The sequence below is a fragment of the Lepidochelys kempii genome, chromosome 9 (assembly GCF_965140285.1).
Source record: "Lepidochelys kempii isolate rLepKem1 chromosome 9, rLepKem1.hap1, whole genome shotgun sequence".
Taxonomy (NCBI): Eukaryota; Metazoa; Chordata; order Testudines; family Cheloniidae; genus Lepidochelys; species Lepidochelys kempii.
In genome coordinates this window covers 55,313,793-55,334,188 of record NC_136388.1, presented here as the reverse complement: position 1 = coordinate 55,334,188, position 20,396 = coordinate 55,313,793, and the positions used below count along the sequence as shown (strand labels likewise).

General features: G+C 42.4%; 1 protein-coding gene across 18 annotated transcripts in view; it reads left to right on the top strand.

Moving 5' to 3' along the window:
* The window catches only part of FARP2 (FERM, ARH/RhoGEF and pleckstrin domain protein 2), a 272,156-nt gene that overhangs the window by 124,484 nt on the left and 127,276 nt on the right, over positions 1-20,396 (top strand). For 17 of the 18 annotated variants that reach the window (XR_012160855.1, XR_012160856.2, XR_012160858.2 and 14 more), the window contains 3 exons: positions 5,048-5,152; positions 7,373-7,415; positions 13,118-13,196. Coding sequence is in view for 14 of the 18 variants with exons in the window: in XM_073360436.2 (XP_073216537.1) it covers positions 5,048-5,152; positions 7,373-7,415; positions 13,118-13,196 (227 nt within the window). In the remaining 4 variants the exon portion in view is untranslated. The remainder of the gene's footprint in view (positions 1-5,047; positions 5,153-7,372; positions 7,416-13,117; positions 13,197-20,396) is intronic. The other variant, XM_073360439.2, reaches the window with a different exon arrangement.

Here is a 20,396-nt window from a genome sequence, read left to right as displayed (position 1 = left end):
GTGGATGAGATGCATTTCCAGCTATCACTGATACTAATTTATCACTCAGAGGTACGTTCTCTGAATTCAGCTTGTGCCCTGGAAGAATGCTGGTGAGACATCTCTTTTCCATGAACACTGCTATCAGTTGTGTTGAATCAAAAGTATTCCTTTTTGTCACAAGTTTGCTGTCTGATTTACAATAAAATCATTTTGGAGATTACAGATTGGGCACTTCATAAAGGAAATACAAATATGAAAATCAATCCATTCACTAATTTACCCGGCAATGGAAAATGTACCAGTGTGCTTCCGTTGGGATGTAGAATTGCAGATTGTATTCATTACATATTCCATTTAGTAAGCAAAACAAAAAAGAGGTAGAAAGTTTATTGGTCTTTCAGTTTTGGTACAAAATTGGTGCCGGATTTATTACCACTGAATATTTTTGCAGGAGCAATGCTTTCCTCTGCAATCTCAACCTGTAAGAGATCCCATTTGACTCCAGATTCCTGGACAGTAATCTGTATTGTCAGGGAGGCAGGGCTGTAGAGATAAGTGTAACTAAATAGATTGTCCTTCTGTTAATGTGACGGGGAATTTGCTCAAAGGGTAGTGTAGCCCAAGGATGTATTATTTTTCTCCCAAAGACCCTTTATTCTGTGGGGCCCTCTTTAAGGAGGTTTTTTGGGGCAGCAGCAAGTAGAGAATCGGGAGTGGAGGGCGGGGGGGGGGGGGGTTGGAGTGGTGCAGGGCCAGGAGGGAATGTGAAGGCATAGGGCCCTCTGCATGGATTGCCATGGCTTCTGGACTAAACTCCTTCCCAGTTCTTCATGGACCAATGCCTTGTGGAATCTTCCTCCCATATGGCCCACTTTCTAAGATATATTATTTTTGCAGGAAAGGTGATCGGGCCCTTATGACTTTAAAGTCTAATCAGAATTATTTCTAGAACTCTAATAATTCTGCAGAAATATAGATTTGATAATCTCAACAGAGCCCCTTTGTGAAACATTGTTATAACACCACAGCTGAAGTTCATAGGGCCAGGTTTTGCCCTCAATGTATGTATACAACTGCCATGGCAGAAGCTTAGTCGTGACAGTATTTGGCCCATGTAATTCCAAATCCTGAAGGGCTAGACACCTGTAACTCCCACTGAGGTCAAACCAGGATTGCGCCTATGATGAGAAATTTGCAGTATTTGAACACTTTTGGGTGTCTCTTCAAGCCTGAACTGAATATTCAAGTTCATACAAATTTTACTATATGTTGCTGATTCGATTTCCTTTCGGAACATGAATTTTATTATTAAAAGTAAGTAATTGTGTCTAAAGCTGAAGCACCATATCCTTTTATCTGCCTGCCACTTTATTTTTCTTTTACAGAAATCTTTATGAACTTCTATAATAATTCTGTAATGTTAGTTGTAGTAGACTGTTGGCAGAGCATAAGGAATGCGACAATTTCAGAACTTGAGGAATTCCTATTGAAATGTTTGTGACCTTTAAAGAATCTAGTATGCATTCATATACACAGTTTCCTACACTATCAAAATTCTAAGCACATTATAGAACATGTTTAAGAGAACTTGCCTGGTGCAGCTCTTATGCAGGCATAACTGATATGAAACTGACAGTACGAAATCTAATTTTGAAATTTACAAAATCAAAAGACTTAGGAGTCTTGTCAAACAGTGGAGTTGTATCTTGGCAGATGAACTGGAAATGGGTAAATGCAACAAACAACTTGAGAAACTAAATCAAATTCTCCCAGGCAAAATTTTCCCACAGGACTTGAAACAAAGAATAATGAAATACTTTGTTCGGTCCCAAGCTTTTCTAACTTATTTTCATCAACACATTACTTAATCCTACTGTTTGTAAATGCAACATTGTTTGATACATTTTATATTTAAAGGGAACGCAGTCAACTTAACGATCACACTGCTATCTGAATTTTTACTTAGTACTGTTGCTAGTAACTCCAGAGCTACTGTAATTAAAAGATGGGAGAAATATTTTTCTCCATGTTTTTCATTTTTAACAATTTGATAGTACTTTATATAATTTACAAATTTTATTGTTTCCCTGTAGAGTCGTTAAGTTGGTCAGTTTTCCCCTGTGAGTGTCTTTCACACAAGGTGTGGAGAGAGAAAGAAGTATTTGGGAAATAGGAAAAAAGAAAATAATTTGTTTTTAAAAAAAGACAGGAGAACTCAGGAGGCAGGTTTAGTACCTGAACATTTTCTACTTTTTTGTTTTGAAATTGACTAGATATCAGTATTATAGTGCCTTCTAAGCTTTGGAGAGGGATTCCTACAGTAGGGCAAACTTGAAAATGAAAACATTCAAACAACATGATTCTTTACCAAAAATCTTCTGTATTTTACCTTGCTATAATTAGTACTGTAATTATATATGAATTTAGCAGTTTTTAAATAGAAGTTAGCTTCCTGTTACCTATTAAACCTACTGATGAAGACATTGAGAGAAGAGGCATAAGAAACAAGATAATTTAACAATTCTTCAAATTATTTACTTAGAAAAAGTTGTTTATATGCAGAATGCACTGAATAAATAAAATTGACCAACGTATTAAAATGGCAGTAAACATATGTTTTTGAAGAAGTTTTCCATTCTGATAAGAAATATTAATTACATAAGAACGGCCATACTGGGTCAGACCAAAGGTTCATCTAGCCCAGTATCCTGTCTTCCGACAGTGGCCAATGCCAGGTGCCACAGAGGGAATGAACAGAACAGGTAATCATCAAGTGATCCATTCCTTGCTGCTCATTCACAGCTTCTGGCAAACAGAAGCTAGGGACATCATCCCTGCTCTTCCTGGCTAATAGCCATTGATGAACCTATCCTCCATGAATTTATGTAGTTCTTTTTTGAACCCTGTTATAGTCTTGGCCTTTACAGCATCCTCTGGGAAAGGTTTCCACAGGTTGACTGTACGTTGTGTGAAGAAATACTTCCTTTGTTTGTTTTTAACCAAAATCATATGAACATCCAGAGATCTGACTCATTCAAGTATACACAATCTCTTTTGAGCAATACAGATTCCTTTAGGGTACTCAACTGGAAAATCTTACTACCAAGACTAAGGTAAAATACTTTATCAAGGGCATATTGGACGTTCTCCTTCACAGTACCAGAATTACCTGCTGAAATCTAGACTGAAGGAGAAACTGATTATTATCACTGAGTCTTGAACATAAATATTAATAAACAGAAAGGGAAAAACTAGAATTGTTTTTTCTAGAAAACACCTTTTTATAGAGGGTGGGGGCGGTGGTTTGAGTTTCCATTTCTCATTTAGTTTGTATTGCAGTGTTTTATACAGTGATAGCACAGCGATGTGCTGCCAAAATTTGAACAAAGTGCTTCCTCAAAAATGTTCCACCTCATTCATTCATACATGCATTTCCCAGGGTGAAATATATTCCTGCCCCATCCAAAAATCCATTAGTTCCATACTCTTCCTCCTTATCTTGTTAAATAAAAATGTATGTATTCCATATTTCCTCACTCCCCAAACTAATCATTCTCTAATTCTCTCCCCTCCCCCCAAGGTACAAGTATTTCTTGTCCTGCCTTGCTTATCCCTTGTCCTTCCATCTCAAGTAGGTTCCTTTAGGTGGCTCCTCTACCTGGCTACCTTCCATCAGCATTGATAGTGACAGATGTTTTGTACTGTGGCCTCTGCTGGCAGCAATGGTGGTAGGCAAGCAGTCATAGTATCTGGTTTTGAGGTGGTTGGTTGGATGTGGGTCAGGTTCTCTCTGGTAGTGAGCTAGATTCTTAACTTGGAGAATAGATTCCGTTTGGTTTTTGAGTGTGTAAGCTCTCCTAGTTGGTGCTTATGATAGACCTAGCTCAGCGAGAGAGATGGGTTTTCGGTGGCTACAGAACTTCTGCCCCATGTGGCTTCAGCTTAGCCTTGTCTCTTTCCTTATCTCTTTTCCTTTTGTGTTGCTGGAGCTGTAAGTTTCCTCATCCCTATATCCACTATGTGGAATATTCCCCATGCAATCTAGATACACTGACTGATGGGGGAATTCACGAAAGGCGTTCCCCCTTGCAGCAGCTGTTAGTCATGCAATAGTGGGAGCAGAGAGACAGCTGAAAATTTGAATAAGTAGGTCCAACTTTAGCATTTTGGGTAGGTTATGAAATTTTTTGCTGTTTCCTCCACTTAACATAATCAATTTGTATCCATGATGGTTGTGTCTCTGTGCAAAATTGGTATAAAGATTGTGGGGAAAGTTAGCGAGTTGATTCTTTGGGATGTGTCGCAAATTAATTTTACACACACAGCATGTGTGAGAGAGATGGAGATATTTAGGCTCCAGAAGCTTCCTGACACAGAAGTGGAGCCCAGGTGTGTATACCTTAAGACCTTAGCAATCATGTTGTGTTTTTTCCTGGATGTCCTTGCAAGAAAAAAAGCTAGACGTGAAAGCTGAGATTCTCCATCACAGAGCCCATATTCTAGCTCTGTCAGTGAGGGACTTGTGTGTGGGTCCTCCAGCTCATTCGTGGACCAGCATCCTGTGAATCTTTTCAAATATACATTAGAGGCCATATCTTTGGCCCCACTAAGTCCCACTGTATTGCTCTGGAAGTACAAGGGGGACTTAAAGCTGCCTCAAGTTGCCAGCTGAGGATTTCCTAGTTGAGGGTGAATTCTCATTCAGCATAGCCAACTCTGTGCAATTGCAAGTAATTATAAATTAGAGTAGCACTAAGGTGTTATAACTTATATTGCTGCTCTGGTTTAAAACTATCTCTCCACTCCCCCTTCAGGTGCACTCAGGATCTGTGCTAATTTATTGAAATACCCACTCGTAATTTTAACTGAGTTAGGCTCTGTACAAACACACACTAATGCTGGTTGGGGCTTTCAAATGCTACAGTAATATTAATGATCAGTAATACAAAAGTGTTTTGAAACATTTTTTCCACTGCTTTTAAAAGTTAATACATTTTGTTTCCACTTTGTAATAAACTTTGAATTATACTTAATCTTGTTATACTTCTTATTTTTACTCTTCCAGTCAAAGTGCTATGGCCAGACGTTGCTGACAGAGGTTTATAAGCATTTGAATTTGGTTGAGTCCGACTACTTTGGAATTGAGTTCCAGAACATCCAGTCATATTGGGTATGTCATGGTTCCTGATTAATTCATTATAAAAAGAATTCAGCTTGGATGAATGCTGCCACCTGACAGTCAGAAGAAGTTTGTGTATACTTGTGGCTATAAAGCTGGTTCACCTATCAGTCAGGTCAATGTACTACTTCACAAAATATGTAATTTAAAAAGATACATAGGAAGAGAATCTGATTCATCTTACTCCCCCTCCATCCCAAAATAAAAATAAAAATAAATTATCCATTTACTGATGCTTCTACTCAATAAAGGTGTTTGATCACATTAATTAAATCTTGTGGGCTATCAGCCCAGATATTCCAATTGCTCTTTTTTCTTTTATTCCTTATTCTCCTTGTATTGTTTGAACTCAGTCCTTTCCTTTCTCAAAATTTACATCAGAAGCATAGGAACTTTTTGAATGGCTTCTTTACCAACTTTGTGTTTTAAGAGAAGGAATTGACCACACACAGACTCTTCTTTATTATCTTTACACGGTATTGTAGCTTCAAAGTATATATTCCAGACTATGATGAATGTTATAGGTTTTTTGTTCTATTTATGCTGCCCCCATATATTCAAAATTTATTAATTTTTGTCTGAAAATTCAAAGATGTAATACCCTCCCTCTGTGAAAATTAAGTTGCTCAAAATACAGAGTCTCCACACAACATTACGCAGGCGTAATTTGGTCTAGTTAATGTCTTTCATTGCTGCTGTTTTTTCAGTGTTTATATTGGTGGTAGCTTTTTAAAAATATGAGTGCACATATGTAGGGATTATACTTTCTTTCGCTATAAAAGAGGAATAATTTTGTGGAAAACTATGAAGTCACACTTTTTAGTCAAGCTTTGCATCACCATAGTTAAGTGAGCCAGGCCAAATGTAGAAGGGAAAGGGGAGGGCTGGCACTTAGCCTCCATCATACATGTAAAGCTGAGAATCTAAAGGTATGAGTTGCCCAAATTCCACACACTTTTTGATGTTTGTGTGCAGTGGTGTGGTTTCAACATGGTTCCATGGCCCACTCCTTTCAGCATTGGTGGCACAGTTTGCTCCCTTTCTCGTGTGACTCCTTCCATACATTGACGAAGGAAACTTAGCACTATACTTATCACAGTGGTTTTTTTTGCAATATATCTTTGTTGTTGATATATACCTACTTCAGGGGTGGCCAACCTGAGCTTGAGAAGGAGCTAGAATTTACCAATGTACATTGCCAAAGAGCCACAGTAATAAGTCAGCAGCCCTCCATCAGCTCCCGCACCCTGCTCCCAGTGCCTACTACCCACCGACAGCCCTGCCAATCTGCACCTCCCCCTCCCTCCCTGCCCCTCCCAATCAGCTGTTTTAAGGCTTTGTGGGGGGAGAGGAGTGAGGGCAAGGCAGGCTCGGGGAAGGGGTGGAGTGGGGGAAAGGCCTGTGGCAGAGCCAGGGGTTGAGCAGTGAGCACTCCCCGACACATTGGAAAGTTGGCACTTGTAGCTCCAGTCCCGGAGTCGGTGCCTATGCAAGGAGCCGCATATAAACTTCTGAAGAGCCGCATGTGACTCTGGAGCCACAGGTTGGCCACCCCTGACCTACTCCTTAAGATTAAATCATGGCTAAGCATATTTGTTTAACTGGTGGAAGAAAATTGTTATGCTATTCAGTGAAATAGGGAGGGATAAATACATGTTCATTTAGTAAGTACTTCTTACAGTTGGTTTTTGGTTTTGATGTTTTACAACATTTATGACAGGTTTCAGAGTAGCAGCCATGTTAGTCTGTATTCGCAAAAAGAAAAGGAGTACTTGTGGCACCTTAGAGACTAACAAATTTATTTGAGCATAAGCTTTCATGAGCTACACAAAGTAAAACTATTTCCCCATGTTTATTCCCCCCTCCACTGTTCCTCAGACGTTCTTGTGAACTGCTGGAAATGGCCCACCTTGATTATCACTACAAAAGGTCCCCCCCACGCCCCGCTCTCCTTTGCTGGTATTAACTCATCTTAAGTGATCACTCTCCTTACAGTGTGTATGAAACCCATTGTTTCATGTTCTCTGTGTATATAAACCTCCCCACTGTATTTTCCACTGAATGCATCCGATGAAGTGAGCTGTAGCTCACGAAAGCTTATGCTCAAATAAATTTAGTCTCTAAGGTGCCACAAGTACTCCTTTTCTTTTTACAACATTTATGTAGCATTAGAGTATGGATATTAATTTTTAACTTTTGTCTCACTTCCAGATTTGGCTTGAACCTATGAAACCTGTCATTAAACAAGTACGAAGTAAGTACATATTTAATTTTTTTAAAAAGTTTTCCTTTAATTTTCAGGAATTTAATTTGGTTTGTTTTCATAGTTGTTACTTGATTTTTATAGTCAGGTTTGCTGGTTTTGTGCTTGTCATTACCATACATAGTTGATTAAACATACATCTACAAACTCAAACCTTCAAGATGGCTTCAAGCCCTCTAATAGTATCAAAAATTTCTAGAATATATGGCATTCATAGTTTTACTACCCTATTGAATTACTGCATGCTTTGTGGGCTATTTTGAATTAAATGTAGATGTTTTTTTTTCTAGAAAGCTAACTTGCTGCGTCCTCAGAGACGTAAATCTTGTCCAGTGAATTGCTTGCTATTTGTCCATAAAGTCTCCGTTCTGTGAGGTTTGAATACCCACGTCCATTCACTTAAGTGGAGGCTGAGTGTGTTCAGTATCTCATATATGATTAAGCTCTAAGACAGCCAACAAATGGAAAACTTATTTTCCTCCTTATAAGCCTTCCTTGTATCTAAACCCCAATATATGCTTTTCTTTGATACAGTTAATTTATAAAATGTGACTATCTTGTGTTGTGTTAGACCACAAAACGATAAAGCACTCAATTGCTTCCATTGTGGTAACACGTAGTAGCCATAAACCACACAATCTTGGTCTTGTTCCTTATGGACTCTGCAGTAGGGGATTACATTCTTAACATCTTTGAGATATCCTTCTCTAAATGTGGCACGCCATCTCTACAGATAGTGTGAAGTGTATACACAAACTTGAGTCTGATACCAGCTAATGTCTGGAATGCGGGAAATCTAAAGTCCTTAGTTGTGTTGTGATAAGCCATGACTAACGGCCCTGTTCAACATGAATTCAGAAGGCAGCTATCTATTTAGTTATTTAGGGGATATTTGGAAAATATTTTTTGGAAGAAGGAAATAAAGGGTTCATATTTGGACTTGTAAACCTTATTCTGGGTGGAACTTCAAATTACGGAGAACCTGTCACTTTGCAATGATATACATCTGGGTAGATTGGATCAGATGCTGTTAGTTTTAGGTGAAGAATATCAGTCACTTTGTTGGAGCTTTGTTTAGCTTAGGTTGTTTTGATGTAGAAAGAAACAGGAATGTTCTGGTTTACTACACCCATTATGTAGGAGGAGGACAATCTCTGTGGTGAAATTGCTTCCAGTCTTTGCCCAATAAGAGAGAGTTGCAGCACGGACATTCTCTGCTTTATTTTTCATCAAAGGCCCAAAGAAAGGATGGAAATGTGAGCCAATATCATTTGAAATCTAGCATGTGCAGCCTAATTCTTCAACCATGTAAAAGACATTCCGCTTCTAGAACAGGATCAAATTGGATACTCATTTGCTTTCTGTAATAATTTTTGGAGTTATTTTTTTCCGTTGCTGACAGTAGTCTGCGGAGTCTTACGTTAAGGAAGGAGGTCTTTGGCAAATGGCCCCAGAACACTGTAGAAAGTTAGTATTTGGAGGTTCATAGAATCATAGAATCATAGAATATCAGGGTTGGAAGGGACCCCAGAAGGTCATCTAGTCCAACCCCCTGCTCAAAGCAGGACCAATTCCCAGTTAAATCATCCCAGCCAGGGCTTTGTCAAGCCTGACCTTTAGAAAGAAACCTTTAGGTTTCTTTAGAAATTCTTCAATATAAACTGACCAACAAGAAATTGAGATGAACTGACTTTTTTAGCTTAAAGCCATGGTGCAAGTTTCCAACTTTCATCCTCTTCAACCTTAGAAAAATAAATAAATAGGCATAGTACTAGCTATAGAGAGAGGTTCTCCTGAAGAGACTAAGTTCATTGTTCTGTAGAATTGCCAATGGCAAGTTTCCCTTTTAAAGGAACATCTCCTTATGCATGCCAGATGATAGCTCCTGTGTATTCAAATGGTTTCTCTCTTGGGAAAGGAATTCTCTCCCAAGGAGAACAGTTGACAAAAAATTGGTGGGACCGTCACGCTGTCTGAAGTGGCTTACGACCGAGTGTGCCAATCTCAGGGCAGATTGTCAAAAAGCAGGGCAGACAATCCAACCTGGTTGTATGTTCTATAATTACATTTCACCAACCCAGTAACAAATTTGAACTCTCAAAGTACTACAATAGGCTTATAACGGAGTCACAGACAATTCCCTTGGACATTTCAGTCTGTCTTGCCACCGCAAACTGGAATATATGATAAATGGTCACTTACACCAAAAATCACAAAATATTCAGGTTGCTTCCCATCCCAAGAGACCAGTCACTTACCTCAGATCAATTTGTACCTTAGATCTCACACTAAAGAAAATGTTGGTAGCCAATCCTGTAATAAATTAGCTAAAAGTTTATCATCAGTGATTTGAGCATTGGCCTGCTAAACCCAGGGTTGTGAGTTCAATCCTTGAGGGGTCATTTAGGGATCTGGGGCAAAAATTGGGGATTGGTCCTGCTTTGAGCAGGGGGTTGGACTAGATGACCTCCTGAGGTCCCTTCCAACCCTGATATGCTATGATTCTATGAAATGAGTTTGTCTGAGTTTCAAAAGGTGACACAGTTGTAGTAATCTGTCAATTCAAAATGTGTTTTAGGGCTAACCCATGCCAAACAGCATGGGGATTTCTTTGCTTATGTTTAGGAATCTTTGTCCTTCAGTGTCCAGACAGCATGAAGGAGATTGTTTCTCCTCATCAGGGATTTTTATCCACTCCAGTTTCCAAACTGATGGGATGAGTTCATGTGTAGATCTCTCCTTGCTGGAGAGAATTAGGAATACAATCAACAAGGTCTCTGTCCGTTGATGCTATACATGTCATTTGCTAATAATGGACCATGTTGTGTGCTGAGCACTTTACCTTAATCAATGCTGCTCCTCCTGTTTGTTGAGTTACACAATTACAGAGGTTTACTAGGCAAACACTCAATATAAATCTATACCATGGGCTTTAGAGATTATAAGTGAGATCAATACATGCAGCATCCTACAGGCATTTTATAAAAGGCTAAACACATTCTTATCAACTTGACATCTAATATCTATTTTGACAATGCTAACGCACGGGCAAGCAAGACTGGTTTCCAGCTATACATTCGTAAGTGTTCAGTGAGGCCCAGGGCATTGGCTTGAGCTGGCACCTGGTTTGCCAGCATCACAGAGACACTTACAGGCATCAGCTGTGCAGTCATGCATCTAGCAAGTGCCTGTTCATTCTGTGTGCATCATGTACCATACTAGAATAGACTGGGGAAACTTAGATTTATACTAATATCTGCTACCTAATCATACTGATGGCCAGGTGCTACCTGGTAAATAGTTTCATCAAAATACTGTCTTTGCAGACCATGGCCTAGAACATGGTGACATGCTAACCTATGGCTGAGGCCATTATCTGCTGACCTAAAGTCTATATTAAATTGAGTCTTTTTTTAGGTCAACTAGATTTTTAGGCCCTAAAAGACATTGGTTGTGGTGGTGATTGTCTTTTGTCCCATGTTAAACCTGCAACTGCTGGAAAAGGAGTTTCAGTTTTTTAAAGCTGTTTTTGGGTAACTCCCAAGAGAGTGGTTTTCTTAAGTTAGTGCTGAATTCTGGAACCTCCTTTCCACACTCTCCTACTTTAAAAATTGACTTGAGAAACAAAACTTGCAGTGTGTGCATTCATGCAGAGAACTTTGAAAGTGTCACTTGTCTGCATGAACAATTTATTTTAGCTATTCTTATGGCATGCTGTGCACAAGGACATTTTGAATGGAAGAATTCTAACAGAACTTATATTGCATGTATAGAATCATAGAATATCAGGGTTGGAAGGGACCCCAGAAGGTCATCTAGTCCAACCCCCTGCTCAAAGCAGGACCAATTCCCAGTTAAATCATCCCAGCCAGGGCTTTGTCAAGCCTGACCTTAAAAACCTCTAAGGAAGGAGATTCTACCACCTCCCTAGGTAACGCATTCCAGTGTTTCACCACCCTCTTAGTGAAAAAGTTTTTCCTAATATCCAATCTAAACCTCCCCCACTGCAACTTGAGACCATTACTCCTCGTTCTGTCATCTGCTACCATTGAGAACAGTCTAGAGCCATCCTCTTTGGAACCCCCTTTCAGGTAGTTGAAAGCAGCTATCAAATCCCCCCTCATTCTTCTCTTCTGCAGGCTAAACAATCCCAGCTCCCTCAGCCTCTCCTCATAACTCATGTGTTGCAGTCCCCTAATCATTTTTGTTGCCCTTCGCTGGACTCTCTCCAATTTATCCACATCCTTCTTGAAGTGTGGGGCCCAAAACTGGACACAGTACTCCAGATGAGGCCTCACCAATGTCGAATAGAGGGGAACGATCACGTCCCTCGATCTGCTCGCTATGCCCCTACTTATACATCCCAAAATGCCATTGGCCTTCTTGGCAACAAGGGCACACTGCTGACTCATATCCAGCTTCTCGTCCACTGTCACCCCTAGGTCCTTTTCCGCAGAACTGCTGCCTAGCCATTCGGTCCCTAGTCTGTAGCTGTGCATTGGGTTCTTCCGTCCTAAGTGCAGGACCCTGCACTTATCCTTATTGAACCTCATCAGATTCCTTTTGGCCCAATCTTCTAATTGGTCTAGGTCCTTCTGTATCCTATCCCTCCCCTCCAGCGTATCTACCACTCCTCCCAGTTTAGTATCATCCGCAAATTTGCTGAGAGTGCAATCCACACCATCCTTCAGATCATTTATGAAGATATTGAATAAAACCGGCCCCAGGACCGACCCTTGGGGCACTCCACTTGATACCGGCTGCCACTTGGGAGTTCCAGAGGCCCTTCTTTTATCCCTGTGGCTCTCTGCTTATTTAAAGTAGACTGTCTCCAGCCTTTTGGGGGCTGAAAGTGGAAGGATGTGTACATCTGGTAGGGATCCCAGTTTCTGTCCCTTGTCTGTCTGTGTAAGCGCTGTGGGGGTGAATCATCTGGGTGGTGGCAATGGTCCTGGGCCCCTTCTTCGGTTAAGAACCTGTCAGGTTTCCTGCTGGCCTGTCACTGAAAACTGAAAATTTGGAGGCAGCATAAAATGAAATTAACAAAAACAAGGAACACTAGACCATTTGGACACGGGGAGTGGGCTATAATTTTAAATTTCCTTAAATTCGTGCCATGACATTCTCACCTATAATATTACATTATGTAGTTTTTGGTATTGATAGCCCAGGGTGGTAAAATGACACATGGATTGAATTGCATTGTATTATATGAAAATGGTGTTCTGGTGATAAAGCATGAGAGTAATGATTAAATAATTGTCATTATTATCTCAGTGGAATTACTGTAATTCCTTGTAAGACAGTATATATCTATTAATAAACGTACAATATACTTTTTAAATGAAGATTGGCTAGTGTTCCGCTTGGCTGAAGAACATTAAGCCTTTTCTTTGATAATCAGAATGCTGGTATTTAGTAACAGTACAGTAAGCAATTGTAATATTCAGATCTAGTGACAACATCTCTTAATTAGAGGTGACACAGTTCAATGATCTGAAGTGCTAAATTGAAAGTTAACACAATATTACTGCTATTGCTAAGTTTTTTTATATCATAGGTCATTACAGAACATTCTGTAATTCAAACTGCCTGTTTTGTCTCATTCATTTAAAATTCTATTGTTATAAGTCCTTCCCTTATTCTTTATAGAGATATTTAAGTTTGTAAAACTGTTTAATATTTTTTCATAGGACCAAAGAATACAATGCTTCATCTAGCTGTAAAGTTTTTCCCTCCTGACCCTGGTCAACTGCAAGAGGAATATACCAGGTAAAATATCTTTCAAAGTAATTAATGTTCGTTAGTGGTTAAAAATATGGAAATGAAGGGAAGACAGAAATAAGCTCGCCTAAGAGGATATTTTCTCTGTTATAACAATAAAGATTATCTTTTAGGGAAGGTTGGGGAGCATTTCTGTTAGAAAGTCACATTTCTAACAGAAATACCTATCTTAATGATACAGGTGGTAGATGATCCCTGTGGCTGTAAAAACTGGTGAAAGTTTGCATGAATAGATAACAGTGCAGGTCAGCTGGGACAATTTCTGCCTACCGAACATGTGATGTGTTACCATTGAAGGAGGCAGTTGTATAGAGGAAACAGTCACTCTTTATATCGTACATTTATAAATAGTTTCTAGAAGGATTAAGTGATAAATGTTTTAATAAATGGTTAATTATCAAATTGTAAGAATCCAACAGGTTAGTAGCAGATTACATCTATAACAGCTTCTGCTGATATGCTTATCATATTTAGCATGTTACTTATGTCAGATTTTTAAAAGTTAGTAAATAATTGATATCTTAAGCAGTTACTATCTGTAAATGTACTCTGGTCCTGTCCCTTCATCACCAACAGGTAATGTGATTGGAGAGATCTACCTGTAACAGATCTTCCCTAGGATAGTTGTAATCTTGTCCATCTGCCTCTCACCACACCTTTGTTCTGCATCATAGCAGCTGTCTTCCTCCTTCCCCCAACTGGCTCCATCTCTCCTTCCTGGTTACCCCCACCTCTCTATAGTTCTCACCACCTCTACCTTCTCCTCTTCCTCTCTTCACTTTGATTTTCCATCCTCTCGTCCTGCCAGCACAAACCTAGGTCCCACATCTGTGTCGTCCTCATAATCTTAGGTGACTCAGGCTTGTAACCTGGGTTTCATATCAGACTTGGACCTCTCTCTAAGGTCCTGAATCCAGGCTATGTCTAAATGTTGTTGATTTTTTTTCTTCATAACATCTCTAAGGCACAGCCTTTTCTATTCATCCTCACAGCTAAAAGTTTGTCCTGTTTTGATTACTGTAACATCCTTTTCTCTAGCCTTGTCAAATGTGATCTTGCCCTGCTCATATCTATTCAAAACGTTGCTTCAAAGAGCATTTCCTAGCCCAATGCTTTGACTGTGTCACCCATTTCTGAATGCATCCGATGAAGTGAGCTGTAGCTCACGAAAGCTTATGCTCAAATAAATTCGTTAGTCTCTAAGGTGCCACAAGTACTCCTTTTCTTTTTACCCATTTCTTTGCATCCCTCCACTTACTCTCCGTTCTCTATTGCACTGAACATAAGCTACTTGTCCTCCCTTGCCAGGCCTTTCCAGATTTATCACTACCATCTCTGTCACTATCAAAATGTCATGTCCCACCTGCAGTAAGGCCATGATGCCACTCTTCATCATCCACTTTCATTAAGCATCTTGGTACCTTCTCCCATGCTGCTCCACTTTTAATGTGTGTTAGGATGGATCCCACTGTAGGTGCATATTTATGCAATATTGGAATCTTTTGAACAGCAGGGTCTGTCAGGGTCATGCATGTGCCCTGTAATACCTTGGAGTCCTGTGCAAGGTCATAAAGGATGGAGTGGCCGGGACTCTCCCTCAGTTCACTATTACCTGTGGCAGCAAGATGAAACCAACTACTTTATTAGAGTTTCAAATTCATTCCTTTTTGCTAATTGGGTGAAGAAATTTCATTTTCATTTTCTTTCTTCTCCTTCCTCAAGTTGGACTTAAAGTCTGGTGTCTCTCTTCCCGCACAGTGGGATGAGGCGCTTTGTGCCAACCTTCTTGCCTTATGGCTGACTCAAAACCATTAGGGTTCAAACCCTGCCAGTCTTGTGACTGCCTCATTCCCCTCACTGATGGACAAAGTCATTGCATCTTCTGCCTGGGGGAGAGCCACATCTTGGACAGGTGTTCAGTGTGCTGGTAATTTTCTTTGAGGACCTGCAAGCACAGGCACCGGCTTCCTCCGGGTCCTGGAGCTGCTCAATCTCCCACTCCGCCTGAGGCCCTGCCCCCACCCGACCCCGTCCCCCAAACTTCCACCCCATCTTGCCTCTTTCTGCTCTGCATCAGGCCCTGCCTCCACCCCACCCTTTCTCCCAAGCCCCCACCCCTGCCCCTCTTCTTCCCACTCCCGCTTCTCTTCCACCCTCCCTCGAGCATGCACTGTCCCTGTTCCATCCTCTCTCCCCCTCCCCCGCCCAGTGCCTCCTGCATGCTGTGGAACAGCTGATTGTGGCAGGTGGGAGGTGCTGGGAGGGAGGGGGAGGAGTTGATCGTCGGGCTGCAGGCGGACGGGAGGCACTGGAGCGGAGGTGGGGAGCTGGCTGCCGGTGGGTGCTAAGCACCAACTAATATTTTAGTGGGTGCCTATGGCTGCAAATCCATGCATGTTAGGCTCATATGATGTCATCTTGAGCAATCCATACAGGTGACTTTAGACCCAGAGGAAATGACACCAAAATGAGGGCAAAAGAGTCTGTGTCAGCCAGCAAATCCATCAAGCAGACATCATACCCAGCAATAGGGTGTTAAACAAGAAATGTGTGAAGAGGATCATGTTGAAGCCAGTACCGACAATGTCAATCTCAGCACTGGCAGAGATAGAACCAGCCACCCCATACCCTTTTTACAGAAGACTGACTCCCAGAGGCAAAGTGGGACGGAGCAAAAATGTAACTCCAAACACCATTCAGGATCATTCTGCAAGGAGGACATAGAACATCGCTTTCTTCAAAAACACAGCCTTCAGATCCTCCACGAAGATGGGAGTGCACTTGGAAAAGGAGACGTACTACTAGCACAAATGGTCAAGCTTATCAAGAGCGTGAGATATGCATTCATAGAAGCACTGATGTTGCCTCCAGACAGACTGTGCATTGAATCAGTGACTGTCACTGGAACCAGTACAGAGGTCTCCTCAGTGCTGTTTCAGCAGCACTGAGTAAGATTTCTTCTCCCCTATCCTCAGAGCGTGACCCCAAGGATGGTATTGAATGATACAGTTTTGCCTCAGGTGAGGCATGAGGATATTGGCTAGTTAAGTACCACAGGTAGGGATTGCTCTAGACAAGACCAGGAAGTCCTGGTACAGATCAGGAGATCCCGATACATCCACAGAAATGGAAGAGGTTCTGAGTATAGGCAGCAGAACACGTCCTGGACACCATGCAGGCATTAGTGCCACAGAATACTTGCTTCATCTGAAACACTGCACCCTTTTGTTCAGCTCCTTTACAGTCCACCTTGCAATGATCTGTGCATGCTGTCTACATGTATGGTTGTGCTGTCTTCTCCTACTCAATGGTATCTAAGTTCCTCAAAGATCTATTGAAGACCTACCTACTGTGGTTAGATGTTCAGCTTTGCATGGAGGGGATAAGGGGGTTCCCTAGCTCATGGTATTCTGTCATGTTAGATTGTGATTTCTACAAAGGACAGCTCGCTTACTTACCAGATCAGCGGTCATTGGTCACCAGTATGATTAGATGTTTGGCTGTGTGTGTATCTGTGTGTGTGTGTGTTCTCCCTGTGTGCTGCCCCAGCTCTGCGCAAACAGCCAGTATAGCAAACCTTGAGCAAACCATCCAATAACCACAAAATCAGTTAAGATACGAAGACACCAGGCCAGGTTTACTGTCAACAAAGCATGGTAATAGCACCTGGAAAACGCTACAAAAATATTGAAACATGTATGCCCATAACAATAAACGCAGCTCAGTGAGTGGCAGGACTTTCCATTCCTCCCTTGGCTGGACCAAAACACTCTCTCAAAAATACGTCTTCATACCCTATGTGATGGGGCAAAGCCAGATGGCTAAGGAAAGTAGTGGGAGACAGATATATTAGCCCCAGGCTAAACAAATACCTGTTACCAGGGTAAGCAATTGGCAGTTGCTCCAGGTCAGTTAAGACACCTGGGGCCAATTAAGATCCTTCCAAAAAGCAGTGAAGATAGCTAGGTTAACTGGGACACCTGAAGCCAATCAGGGGCTGGCTGAAACTAGTTAAAAGCCTCCCAGTTAGTCAGGTGGGCGCATGTGTCAGGAGCAGTAGGAGGAAGCCGCGCTGCTGGAGAAACTGAGCAGTAGAAACCGAATCAGGCACAAGGAAGGAGGCCCTGAGGTAAGGGTTAAGTAGATATTGAGGCAGTGGGGGCTGCTGTGGGTAAGTGGCCTGGGGAATTGTACTCATCCTGTTTCCAAAAAGCCAGCTACCAATAGCTGCTACTATTAGGTCCCTGGGCCGAAGCCTGGAGTAAAGGGCGGGCCCAGGCTCCCCCCTTCCCCGATTAATTCAGTGAGACTGTGAGACAACAGAGACTGTGCAATGGAGGGTTGCTTCTCTTCACCTCCCTTGCTGGCTTACAATGAAAATGGCTCAGTAGGCTGTGACCCTTGCCTCTAGAGAGAGAAGGGCTATGTGGAAAGTCACAATGAGCCTCTGAAGCTACCGTAATCCTCCAGGAAGGACCCACTGAGACCAGGTCGGAGCTTTGTCACAACTGGTGTTACCAGTGGGATAGTCTTTCAGAGAATGGCGGAAGAGAGAGGTTTAAAAAAAAAAAGCGCACTGGGGTTTTGGGGTTTTGTTTTGTACCACAATGGACGAGGTGGTGTGAGCTCTGGTGCAAGCCACAGTGGTCCAACAGGAGGCTACACGGTTTCAGGCAATGGCACAACAGGAGTCTATGTGGCTACAGTAGGAAACCAATCAATTATTAATGGGCCAGGCAACCCAAGATCATGCCCTCTTGCGAGAGGTAACGGACCAGTTGAAAATCCTCACCACCCAGGTCCGGGGGTCCAATGGGACGCGAACCCTGAGGGCCACTGGTTGTCTGCAAAGGTGATGTTGGAAGATGAAGTAGAGGCATATCTCCTCTGATTTGAAAGGACTGCTCAGCATGAGGCGTGGCCCCAGGAGCAGTGGACCAGCATTCTCACTCCTTTTTTGTACAGAGAGGCCCAGAAGGCCTACTTTGACCTGCCTCCCACGGATGCCATTGACTATTCCCGGCTGAAGGCAGAGATCCTATCATGATCAGGGATGATGGCAGTGGTACGGGTCCAGAGGTTCCATGAGTGGAAATACCAGGAGAACAAACCCCTGAGGTCCCAGCTATTCGACCTCATACATCTCGCACGGATGTGGTTACAGCCCGAGGCATGTAGCCCAGAGGAGATTTTGGGGACCCTGCTCATGGCCCATTACATGTGGTGACTGCCACCAGATCTCCGCAAATGGGTAGGCCAGATAATCCATCCACCTATGATGAGATGATCATGCTGCTAAAAAGACGGATGACAGTGAGAGAATTGACCCGACTGCCCAAGGAAGGCCCCTTTTGGAGCAAGCTCCCAACCCCAACCCTGGAAGGTTGGGTGGCCAAATCTCCGGGGAGTCCTAGGTGGAAGGTGGGGGAGCGAAAACCAGCGGGGACCGCAGAAGGAAGGGATTGGCCTGAGTGGGGAGATCCCTGGGACTAAACCCCCAACTCACGCGATAGGAGAGTGACTAGAAGCAATTATAGATGTTATGCATGTGGGGAATGGGGTCACATAGCAGCACAGTGTCCCAGCACCGAGGATCCTATACAATTTAATTTTGGGGGATTGGGAGGTCCCGTGCTCCCTTATCCACCTCATGGGGGTCGCCTTAGCCCTGCATAAGTCCACCAGGCCGGTGAGGATAAACGGAGCAGAGACTACAGCGCTTGTGGACTCTGGGAGTGCAATCACCCTCATATTGGGTAAGCTGGTAAAAAGTAGCCAGCTGCTACAAGCCAAACATGTAGCAGTGATGTGCATGCATGGGGCTGTGGGCCATTACCCCACCATCCAAATGTGGAGACAGAGGTTCAGGGGAACCCCATTGAGGTGACAGTGGGCATAGTTCCTAAACTCCCATATCCTGTAGTCCTTAGGAGGGACTAACCAGGGTTTGATAATTTACTTCCCCCCCCTGCCCCTTGCTCCCCGGAGAGCCTGGAGGGAGGTGGGGACCCTGAGGGCAGCGACTCGTTGCCGGAGGAATGTCAACCCCTCACGTTTGCTGAGATTTCTCAGGATCTGTTCTCAGCCCCCTGAAAGACCAGGAAGACAAAAAAAGAGAGGAAGGCCACGAAGGCCTTGGGGTCACAGTTAGCTTCTGTGGCTAGCGTAATCCACCAAGAAGAGCAGGACCCGCTGAGACAAGGTCAGAACTTTTTGTCACACCTAATACAAACAAGTTATGTACTGCCCCTCTAACATAGTTAGTTACTGCCCCTTGACGTGCCTTGTCATCACCCATCTCCTTGTACATATTGGTTCAGTCAAAACATCTCTATTACACTGTCACCCTGACCGTATCTTTTAAAAGCGGTCAGTATGTTCCTGTTATCCTTGGGAAATATTTTTGTACCATTCTTAATATAGGGATGTTTTGGTACCACTCTTCTGAAATGTGTTTGCTTAAGTACTCTGTGTCTAGCACTTTTCAAAAATGTATGTTTCTGCAATATTAGCCCTGTTCTTGCCAAATTCTGTAAACTTTCAAATAGCAGAGCCTGACATTTGCTCACAGCTTAACTTTTGCTAACTTCGCTTTATATCAGCAAAGCTTGCCCACTACTTTAGCTCAAGCCTCATACCAGGCCTCTAATACAAGGGTTTATATCTCAGGCTTTCTTCCTATTACACCTATCAGTCAGACTCTTGAGGTGCTGTCGATAGGTCACCCAGGTTTCGCATCCATAAAGGAGTGTAGGAATAACAATTGTCTTATTGACCTGGATCTTGGTGTTCTGCCTTAGGTCACGGGCCGTGAAAATGTGTCCGAGTAATTTCCTAAAGGAAACACTTGCACACTGGATCCTGTGCTGGATCTCTCTGTTGATTTTTGCGTTTTGAGAAAGTTGGCTACCGAGGTAGCAGAAGTCAGAGAACTTGCTGCTGCCTGGGACCTCCATGTTGTTCTGTTGATACTCAAGGCGCTTCCCTGCAAGCCCCTTTCAGAATGCTTCTTTCTTCATCTCACTGAAGATTGTCTTCCTAGTTGCTATCACTTCAGCCAGGAGAGAGAGTGAGCTTCAAGCACTTATGGGTGACCCTTCCTACATGGCATTTCATAGGCACAAGGCAGTGCTGAAACTTCATCCCCAAGGTGGTCTGAGTTCTATTTTAATCAGTTACTCCTGGGGG